An 11,437-nucleotide genomic window follows, 5' to 3' on the forward strand; every position below is an offset into this window, starting at 1 on the left:
CAAGAGATGCCCAGTGCCATGCAGGGCCATGACTTGCATTTGTGATTTAGCCAGTAAGTCAGTCAGAATTCATTTTAACGCTTGAGATACACTGCTTTGAGCTTCGTATAGAAAAGCACAGTATGAGAGCTCCTCATTTTAACTCTTTGGACTGTATCTCAAAGCTTTCATAACTGTTCACGTTCATCAGCTATTGCTTTGGTACAATATGTTACAATAAAGTGTACAATGTTTTCCTATATATCGATGTTCGTCATCATACAAAAATGTACAGAAAATGCAATACAAATATACAAAAAAATGAACATCACATTGTTCTACATTCTCATTTGACATTGCAAATTCTCTTCTTGTGTCGTTTGTTCTAACATTCCTCATGTCCTGTCTAAAATCTTCAGTTCACAACCTGCCCATCAACGCCTTGTGAACATACATAACAATATTCCAGCGCCCTGACCTCTACAGCATACACTATCCTCTTACAGGTGTGTATCAATGAGAGGTACAGTCATACAGATTTTTTTTTCAAGAAATCGACTGCAGTCCAGTAAGTTGGAACTTTTTGCCAGACCTGGAAAAAGCCAATTGGACTGTGAATCTAGTTTCTCAATATCCTTTCATTGCTAAACGTTCTCCTTTATCCATCTCTGCTCATTTGAAAGCCAATGAGCATTATCATGAAAGATCACATCCAGCCAGGTCTACTTCTGGCAATATCCTCAATGGTCAAAGTATTGCGATAAAACATCTACTTAACAGACAGCCAAGTATAAATATGTGCGTAAGCTTTGTCTGTAAATTTATACTAACAAATATCTACTTCATTTTAGCAATAAATATATATATACTTTTATAGTAGTATGAAGCGGAAATTGCAAAGTGTTTTTGCAAACATTAAATACAGATAAAAAAAAAGGAAAGTGCAATAAATTAATTACAAAACATTTGGAATAGGTTCATTATAGCAGGAAACCTATGTGCACGTTAATGCCTTTCAGAGCTTCCTTTTTCCTTTGAATGCGTCAGTGATGTTGATGGAAATATCCTTCATCAGAACTTAGAAATGTGCGAGTTTTTGTACGATTTATTCTGGAGCCCATTAAATATCTCTTTTGCACCATTCTGCCACTGCATTACCAGCTCCATCGGTGTCTTCCCAGCCTGTGAATGGAATAGAGTAATGGAGATCAGTCATTCAGCTCATATATTTGGGTATGAGTGTGGCGGTTTAATGAGAAGTTTGAATTCTCTTTATGCTCTAGGGATATTAAACATACGTTCTTGTGTTTAGTATATCTGCATAATATTTTTCATATGCTAACTAAACCCCCCACAAACACAAGGCACTATTCATTGCCCCCCCCCTCCCAGCAGAGTCTATTACAAGGAAAAGTGTCCCTGTTTTGAAAGCTGACCTATAGATAAAGAGTAGGGCAGTGGCAGTCAGAGGCGCCATCTTCTGTATCTTCGTGCTGGCATCTGTGAACTCCACTAAACTACTCTGCATCTGTGGATCAGCTTTACAAACAGGGGACACATTTCCTTGTAAAAGACTCTGAGGGGGGGGCTGATGGAGGATTGCATTTGTGGGGGGGTTTAGTTCTCCTTTAAATATGTTTCATTATTCTGTAATGTAGTATTTAGGTATTTTTCCATGGACACTAGAAATTCTTGTTTAATGTAGACCTTGGTGTTTGCTTTGCAAAAAGGGACATCCACAGGGTTTTGTTTTTTTCCAGCAAAACTGAGTTGGGAGTCTTCTCCCTACTGGGTGTTGATGTTGTTCTATATCCTAAAACAAGTGCTGTCACTGTATCACTATGCACAGAGCAGAAACATGATGCTGAGGCTTACTGGCTGTTGTGTCTGTGCTTGCTGCTGTGGGCTTATTTGCCTGCTCCATCGTGACTGACTGGAGGTCCTATTTCTAAGTCTGATCTATAAGCATAGGGCACATTTAGGGTTTAAGCACACAGGCAGATTCAGGGAGATTTAGTCGCCTGGTGAATCTGTCCGTGTGCTTGACCCGTTACAAATGAAAATGGGCTAGAGGAATTAATGGAAACTCTTAAACACCTTATGGATATGGACAAATAATTAGGCATTAGATCCCTCATTGGCTTTTGGACAGCTCCAGTTTAAAAATTAATGGTGATCATACAGAGAGGGTCAGCTGCTTAGTGGACCTTGTATGGGGCCCTCTGATAGGTCTTCCCAGCCAATATCTGGGTGAAAATCAGATGCTTAAAAATACCGTTGAGTGAGGATCGCCCAATATGCCTACCTCATACCTGTATTTAAAATTTTTAGTCTACCTGGTAGAAGGTTGGTAACACTAAGTGGTGAATTTATTAAAATTGAGACCCTTGTTTTTTTTTTTCTGCGATGGGAGTAAATTTAGGTAAAAAAAACAGCCTCAACTTTTTCAAATTGAAGGTTCAAAACGCGTCTGTGTGTGTATATATATATATATATATATATATATATATATATATATATATATATATATATATATATATATATATATATATATATATATATATATATATATATATATATATATATATATATATATATATATATATATGCAAAGGGGAGCAGTCACATAACCAGTCCGACAGCTTGTCTGGGGGCAGATAAAAAGTTTATGAAATAGCAGTGGGACTTTTTGCCTGATGAGTGTAGTCCTGCTGTATATAATTATATATAATTTTATACACATGTTTTTTTATATATATATATATATATATATACAGTATATATATATATACACTGTATATATATATATATATATATATATATATATATATATATATATATATAACGTGTGTATAAAATTTATGGCTGAACCTCATTCGTAATTTATCTGAAAACTTACGCAGTTCTTGATGTTTAGATTCACTCCATATAGAATCAGGAGTCTTATCATTTTGTAGCGATTTAATCTCACCCCATCGTGCATTGGTGTGTCTCCTTCCTGTAATAAAAAAAATACATCAGTTGATTAAAAAATAAATCCACAGCTGTATTGTGCGAATGTGGGTTAAATTCTGTAACTATTGTGATATTCTGCAGACAGTCCTGCTTGAGAATAACAACGCTGAAATTGTTTATCTTCAGATTACTAATTACAGCTCTCCTGTGCTGCTGCCAGGCTAGGGGTAGTGGAAGCTGAACGTAACAACTGGAAAGGTTTAATTTCTCCTTCCTGTGCTCCTGGTGTACAGTTGTAGGTGCTTGAGAGGTATTCTAGGATTTGATTTAGGAATATACTGTATCTATATATGGTTGCACAAGGACCAGGTATGGATCTTGTTCTGATTTTGGGACACGTGTATCAGTCAGGGTTTGAAATTATTTGCTAATTTCCTGAACTGTTTCGAAGTGGGAATATTGATAAAACAACATACTAAACTTTTTTTTTTTACAGAATGTTGATATAACATAAAGGGATTGTAAGCTGCTACATATTAGTATTACAGTTACCCAGAAGCATAAGCAACTACTCAACTTTACTTGGCCTAACGAGCGGTAAGATGGAAAGTTGTCATACACAAGAATGGATATGGTGAATGGCCAGTAAAGTAGAGAATAAGATGGTTGCAATATATTTATAGCCACTTACAGGGGAATGTAATAAAAGTCGCAAAGAGCAAAACAATTCGCACCAATAAGACTAAAAATCCACATCTCGCAATGTAATATTGTTCCTTAAAGGAGAAGGAAAGCTACAGAGGCATTTTATTGCCAATAGATTAGCTGCAATAGTGCAAGCTAGATTGGTATATTTATTCTGTAGAATGTTTTACCATACCTGAGTAAAAAAAACCCTAAAAGCTCTGTTTGTTTAGGATAGGAGCTGCAGTATCAACGTGGTGTGACATCACTTCCTGCCTGAGTCTCTCCCTGCTCTGGGCTCAGATTACAGTAGAGAAGGGAGGGGTGGGGGGAGAGGAGCAAACTGAGCATGCTCTTGCCCAGGGCAATGAGGTTTAAACTGAAGGCAGGAAGTCTGATACAGAAGCCCATGTGTACACAATAGAAGGAAAGAAATGCAGTGTTTATTTTGACAGGGGAATCAGAGCAGCACTACTTTGGGGGTTTACTGGTATATTTAGATGGACCTTTCTGATGAGGCTTACTTAGTTTTAACCTTTCCTTCTCCTTTAAACTGTTATTACATTGCGAATTTTAATTGTGCATTGCAAATTTTAATTGCGCACTCATAAGAAGTGCTTGAAGGTGTCGTAATCTTTTGGAGCAAACATCGACTTTTTCAGTAAGAAGATTTATTACATTGACTGCGCATTGGCGCAAACTATAAAATTCGCAAACGGTCTTTCACTGTCGGAAGTGGTCGCTAAACAGTTTCCGGGCTCGCAAAAGCTATATTAAATTCGCACAAAGCAAAATTTGTTCGCGCAAAGGCATAACTTTTCGCATTGCGAATAGTTTTTCCGTTAGCGATTTTTATTACATTCCCCCGTTAGTGTCTTGTCGTAAAAGGTTGTAATACATTTGAATGTTCTGTTATATAAGGGACACACTGCTGCCTAATAAAGAGTAACCTGATGAAATATACTTACTCTGTCTTTGGCATTCAAGTCTGCCTCACAAGCAATGAGGTGTTCGCCGCATTCATAGTGCCCTGTCCTGACTGCCACATGTAGTGGGGTACTGAGCAACTGAACGAAACAAAAAAGAAACATTTGTGTAGTTATTGTGTTTGGATGTTCACAGATTTGGTTAAATCTGTACAGGCAGCACCGGTTAAAAAAGGACTGACCTCTTTCCATCCATAAACTTTCTATTTGCAAACCAAACACATTGCCCTTGGATGTTACAACTATAATGAGCATAGTGCTGCCAGTGCCAGAAAGCAAACCAGCACATGGTGAGTTCAGTATACACTCTTTCATGCACACACACAGAAATCAACACTCTACATGTGCGGGTCCTTGTCAGAGTCAATTTAGAATCACAATGTGCAGAACTATTTACACAGCTTTCCAGATGGGCCCAAATCCACAACGGATTGCAGAGTTTAGTTGCACCTTTTGCTAATCATTTACATCTGCAATGAAAGTTGACTTAACCGAGCCTAGCAGGAAGGGCTAGTTTGCAATCAGTGCCACAAAATACCTTGTCTCTAGCATTAATAGCCGCTCCTTTGTTCAGCAACAACTTCAACGTCTCAACGCTCCCACCACGACATGTCCAGTGTAGGGCAGTGGATTCCAGCTGTTACCAAGACAGATGCCAAAACACATTAGCAAGGAAGCCATTTCCTACTAGAAAAATGGACAGGCTCGCAATGTTTTTAGTTGTACAACTATTATCTGTGCTGGCAGTGTGTATCTCCAGAGCAGGAGCCCTAAAATATGTGTAGCTTGGAAAGTGGTCATGAAGACAGAATACTAGATGAAGTATTGGCTCTAATTCCACACAAGCAGGAAGTCTTAGGCGGCACTCCTCTATTCTTTTATTTTCCATACTGATTTTAGAATGTTTTTTCAGCTTTGTAAAATTTGGCAGTGATGTGTCAATTGGAATTGTTTTTATGACTAGTTTCCAACTAGTTCTCTGGAAAACCTTTGTACAGTTGGAAGGAGACAAATACCTACAGTAATTAATATTGGCCCTTGTTTAGGTAGGAGGGTGGGTTTTAATATGTGTACCTACTACATAATGAAAAAATTCCAGTAGTAACTAGTCAAATTCATTTTTGTCATTATTACAACTGCACTAGACCAGTAAAAACTGATCATTATGGGTCATGCTGATGGGCCATTATTGTTGACTCTACCAGGATAAATAAGGCCATGTTTTTTTATCGATTCTTAATGCCTCTGCTGTTCTTTATTTCATGAAGGGAGATTCAAGAGATTATATCCCCACCGAAACATTCTTTGGTCACAACTGGTTTGGCTGATAAAATGGGGCAGTATAGCCTTTCAACAGTTGGTTGTGTGCTTTTGCTAGATGTTTTTTTTTATCTAAGAATATGATTTAAAGGGGTTATTCATCTTTGAGTTCACCTTTAGTATGATGTAGAGAGTGATATTCTGCGACAATTTGCAATTGCTTTTCATTTTTTATTATTTCTGGTGTTTGAGTTATTTAACTTTTTAATCAGTTTGCCATTTCAGAAAGGTGGGCATATCACTCATTTGGTGACCTCGCCATATGTATGGATCTCCATGTGAATGGCCAGCTTAACTGCTGATATGGAATTCTTTTTATGTCACACTCCATTAATTTAGCCCTAATTTATATTCAGCTGCTTTGATCCACATTATTTTGTACCTTATCTGTTTGTCTCATGCATGTCCCTGTGCATATGACTTTAACACCTCACACAGAGATGGACATATACCAGAATACACCACAGCGTCATTATATTCATCTTGAAAAAGGTACTGTTTGTTATTTTTTTAACAGGAAAGGATACACAGGGTTGTACTGAGGGGCTGATTCACTAAATTCGAGTGAAGGATTCGAAGTAAAAAAACTTCGAATTTCGAAGGTTTTTTTGGGCTACTTCGACCATCGAATGGGCTACTTCGACCTACGACTTCGAATCGAAGGATTCGAAGTAGAATTCGTTCGACTATTCGACCATTCGATAGTCGAAGTACTGTCTCTTTAAAAAAAAAATCGACCCCCTAGTTCGGCAGATAAAAGCTACCGAAGTCAATGTTAGCCTATGGGGAAGGTCCCCATAGGCTTGCCTAAGTTTTTTTGATCGAAGGATATTCCTTCGATCGTTGGATTAAAATCCTTCGAATCGTTCGATTCGAAGGATTTAATCGTTCGATCTAAGGAATATTCCTTCTATCGTTCGATCGAATTTTCTGCGCTAAATCCTTCGATATTCGAAGTCGAAGGATTTCAATTCCTAGTCGAATATCGAGGGTTAATTAACCCTCGATATTCGACCCATAGTGAATCAGCCCCATTCATGAATGTTACAATGAATCTTAAAGTTACCTGTATCCCTTGAGTTATAATTCAATAACAGGAAATTCCAACCTACCATATCTTTAAATTCAATATTGGCACCAGCTTCAATTAATTTCTCTACGATGGCAGTGTGTCCTTCTGAGCAGGCTCTGTGCAGAGCTGTGCGTTTATACTGAAAGAGAAATGGGACATAGAACTGATAATGTACCTGTTTGGTATTGAACGGTTGATTCAAACCTTAGGCAACATGTAAAGAACTCTCAGAAAGTAATTTCTGACACGTTTTTTTATGCAGGTTTTCAGAAATACTAAGCAATGGTAGAATATAGTATTTTATTTACCATTACGGAAATATATAATTTATATTTAATACAACATGAATGGCTACACTTCACTGAAGGAGGCTAAATATAGATATACAGATATGGGACCTGTTATTAAGAATGCTCGGGACCGGAGGTTTTCCAGATAAGGGATCTTTCTGTAATTTGGATTGCCATACTTTGTCTACTAAAAATCATTAAAATATTAAATCCAATAGGTTTGTTTTGCCTCCAATAATTATATATTAATTAAATCAAGTACAAGGTACTGTATTATTATTACAGAGAAAATGGAAATATGTTTTAAAACTTTGAATAAGTTTATTAAAATGGCATCTATGGGAGATGGCTTTCCAGTATTTTTTGGGGTTTTCTTGATAACAGATACAATAGTTTACTTTGGCCAAGCTACATAGACTTAAACAAATATTGAGTGAGTTTATACTCCCCCATGGAACCCATTTTACCTGATTACAAGTAGTCCGTTATAAGTTATTATGTAGATTAGCCTTTAAGTTCACAAACAACATATTTTTTCCGTTATAAGGCAAAACTGATGGCTACCTCGTCACATGTGTTTGGATCACCTCCATCTGCTAAATATTTTTCAATGATTGACATTTTATTATCCAATGCTGCTTTGAAGAACGTCATCTGATCCACATCTTCAATCTGAAAGAAAACAAGATTTTTATTTTAGATGCGTATGCTCTTCTTCATAGCTTTTAATATGGCATAGTTCCTTAACAAACTCACAGTTTCTTCTGGCTCTGGTTCCTTGACAACAGGAACTTTCACTTTTTTGACTCGTTTTCTTTTTTTCAGATTAATAATTGTTTGTAGATCTTCCAAATTATCCAACTTTGGCCGTTCCTCTAGTTTCTTCTTAAGGAGCTGTAGACAAATAAATATTTAATATTGGAAATCTCTTATTTCTTTATATTTACAACCATATATATGAGATTTAGACAGATTAGAAGACTAGACAGGATTATTTACCAAATATTATTGGGGGGAAATTAAATATATCAAGGGTAAGCTTTTCACCTTTGGGTAAATAAAGCCGTACAACATTTAGAGCAATAACCTACTCAAGGTTCTGTTACTGAGAAATTTCTTGAGACAATTATTGGTTAAATGTCTAGAATTATCTCCAAGGTCTAGGAAAAGAGCTGTATTTGTGTTGAGGTTAGACGGTCACATGTACAGTTTGCATTTGAAATTTAAAGGCTGGTTTTCCAATTGTGTTTGCTTAGTTCAATGGGTTATTTCTTAACTGTTCTTTGGTTTGTGTAATCTGTTCTCCATCTCCATGGGATTAGTGATTCATAAAGGAAAACAAGTTGTGGAGGGCTGTAATTAAAGGTTTTTGCACTATTCCCCATGTTCTTACTTGAGAATAACTGTGCCCTTTATTTATAAGACTTTTATGTTGAATGGAATGGATGGATAAGCAAGGTAATGTGCTGTCTATCTTAATACCATTTTTTCAATGATGTGGTAACGCTTGTTAATTGAGATATACCTTACTATTAGGGATGGGCGAATTTTTTCGCCTTGTTTCGCTGCAAAAAATAACGCCCATAGACTTGTATGGCGGCGTGCGTCAAAAAAAAATTGACTCCCATATACTTTAATGGGCATCGGCGACGGCGAGTTTTTGGCGAAACGAAACAGGTCAAATTCGCCCATCCCTACTTACTATTATGCAATACAATGATTTCACTAAACTGTGGGATTCTGAAGACACACCTCTGATTTGAGCTGTTTTTCCTTTGATTGTTTCTCTTCTTCCAGCTCAATTAGGGATTTCGATGTGGTTTTCAGATCCTCCTGTTTCTCTAGAGCTACAGCTGTTTCATATTCTCCATTTTTTGAGACGCCAGATACAAAATCACCAGTCTGCTTCATTTCATTCTTCTTTTCAATCACCTGTTGTTAAATAAATGTATTAGTGACTAAAGTTCCAATTCACCAATGTTGTCATTTAAAACAGTTAAAATGAACCACAAGGAGGTGGATTCAGACTTTGTGCTTGAATGTATAGATTAACAGTTGCTTCTGGCATCAGTCATTGTACATGAAACAATAATATATAGGCATGAGTGTTTTCCATAAAGAATCCAGTTCCCCAAAACAGGCTTTCATTAACCTTCAGATCTACAAGTGAAGTTTAAACTCATGTCCCTCAGATTCACAGTGATAGCAATGGCTTCTGCCTAAATCAACCCTTGAGAAATTCACATACTCCCAACATCCTTATGAAGACAAAATCCTAAAAAAATGAGGACTGTCCAGAGAATCAATTGGAAAAAATAAAAGATCACCTAGACGGTAAAACATCAACATCCATTTAAATGAAAATATTGCACAATTTAGATGAATTTGGGACTACCCTTTAACAAGTCTCCCAACCTTTTATGAGTTTGCCAGAGAACTAGAACATTGCTTAGAATGAGTGGAGGACAGAAGGACAAAATCGCAGGTTTACTGCTAATGTGCAAATTTATTGTAGTCCACACGACATGTTTCAGGCACCATCTGCCCTTTTTCAAGTGTCCGACACAAGCGAAATACAGTGGGTGCCAGGACGGAGCACCAGTGGACAGTAACAGGACCAGCTGCACCTTGCCTTGTTATAAACCCCATTGTTAAGCATTGCTTAGAATGAACGGCGATTGGTTTAATCTACTTCAGTGATTAAAAATTCGAACGTTTCTGGAAAACAAATTTCAAACGCAGGAAATAATAACGTATTAAAGCGCTGAACTCCCGAACCCAAACTGTGTGACAGATGTTCCTGTTGCATCAGCTAGCACGAGTAATACAGGCTGCCATTTGTTCCCAAAGAGATTGGATTCCAAGTGGAAATAATTTTGATAACTGAAATTACTGGAAGGGTGCGAACAGAACTAAAACTTTCTGTCACAAGTAACAAATTACATTTCGGATTACCGGTCTACTTAAAGTTTTTTTTATAAATTAAACAAACAATTTTATAAAAATGTAAGTCAATTTAATTTTTCTTAAAGAGATCCTTATAAAAAAAAATAAAAAATTTAATTTAGAAAACTTGAACGTTAAAAAATGTAAATTTAGGAATGTACCAGGCAAGAATAATTTTTCTTAAAGAGATCCTTGTAAAAATGTTTTAAAAATGTAATTTAGAAAACTTGAAAGTTAAAATATGTAAATGAAGGAATGTGCCAGGCAAGAATAATTTTTCTTAATGAGGGATTTGTAGCTCACACCTTCTCATCCGTCATGATACATTTTCAGTGCAATAAAGTTAGATGGTGATACGTTTGTTACATAGCAAAGTCCCACAACCATGTGGTTAGTAAAATTAACAGACATTTGGTTAGAATAACCTTGTAATGTAACCCTTGGAGTAATATGTTTTATAGACTTCCATAATGTCTTTATTTTAAGAAAAAAAAATGGAACCTACCATTTCTTCCATTTTCAGCAACATTTTGCCAGTGAGAAGTTGCAGTATCCTTTCAGATGTTAACCTTAGGTAGACAAGTTGTTGCTCTCAGAACTCCACTTCAGGTTAGCTTATATAGTGTGTCCGGAGAAAGGAGAATGAGGTAATATTCCAACCTGGGACAGCAACATCTATGGACCTAGCTCAAAGACAGAGATAGGTGCGTTGTCATTCCAGACATGTTAACTAGCCAGATCTTGTGTCATGTGAGGAGCTAGAAAGGGAGGGCAGCATGGGCCCTATGATAAAAAATATCCCATAGGCTAACCACATTGCATATCCCAATTGGTATGAAACATGAGCTAGCCATTCCACTGGCAATGACTGAAGAGCTCAGCAATGCTAGTCATTCTATCTGAACCAGTATGACAGCTGTGTGTTGGGCATGCACCGCATTTATCTGCTGACATTGAAATGACTAAAAGATGCTAGAAGGGAGGCAGGAGCTGTGGTTATCTCTGTGAAGAAGGGTTACGATCACTCCTGTCTGGGAATTGTACTTATTTCTTTTCCTGGTTATAACAATATCCTAGGATTTGTCATTCGTCTGATAATTGACCAAGCAGCTGTAGCAAACACATATACTCGGAATACCCGGAAAGCCTGATATGTAATATTTTGGGAATTTTAACAATTTGAAAAAATCATTTTTAAAAAAGTT

General features: G+C 36.8%; 1 protein-coding gene across 1 annotated transcript; it reads right to left on the bottom strand.

Annotated features, from left to right (window-relative positions):
• Positions 1-829: 829 nt before the first annotated feature.
• Positions 830-10,825, bottom strand: ankrd1.L (ankyrin repeat domain 1 (cardiac muscle) L homeolog). Its single transcript, NM_001096167.1, is given in 9 exon segments — positions 830-1,161; positions 2,879-2,977; positions 4,587-4,685; positions 5,143-5,241; positions 7,037-7,135; positions 7,851-7,958; positions 8,043-8,180; positions 9,039-9,218; positions 10,738-10,825. Coding segments are annotated over 9 exon segments (957 nt in total). The 5' UTR covers positions 10,762-10,825; the 3' UTR covers positions 830-1,050.
• Between the last annotated feature and the right edge of the window lie 612 nt (positions 10,826-11,437).

The sequence above is a fragment of the Xenopus laevis genome, chromosome 7L (genome assembly GCF_017654675.1).
Source record: "Xenopus laevis strain J_2021 chromosome 7L, Xenopus_laevis_v10.1, whole genome shotgun sequence".
Classification (NCBI taxonomy): Eukaryota; Metazoa; Chordata; class Amphibia; order Anura; family Pipidae; genus Xenopus; species Xenopus laevis.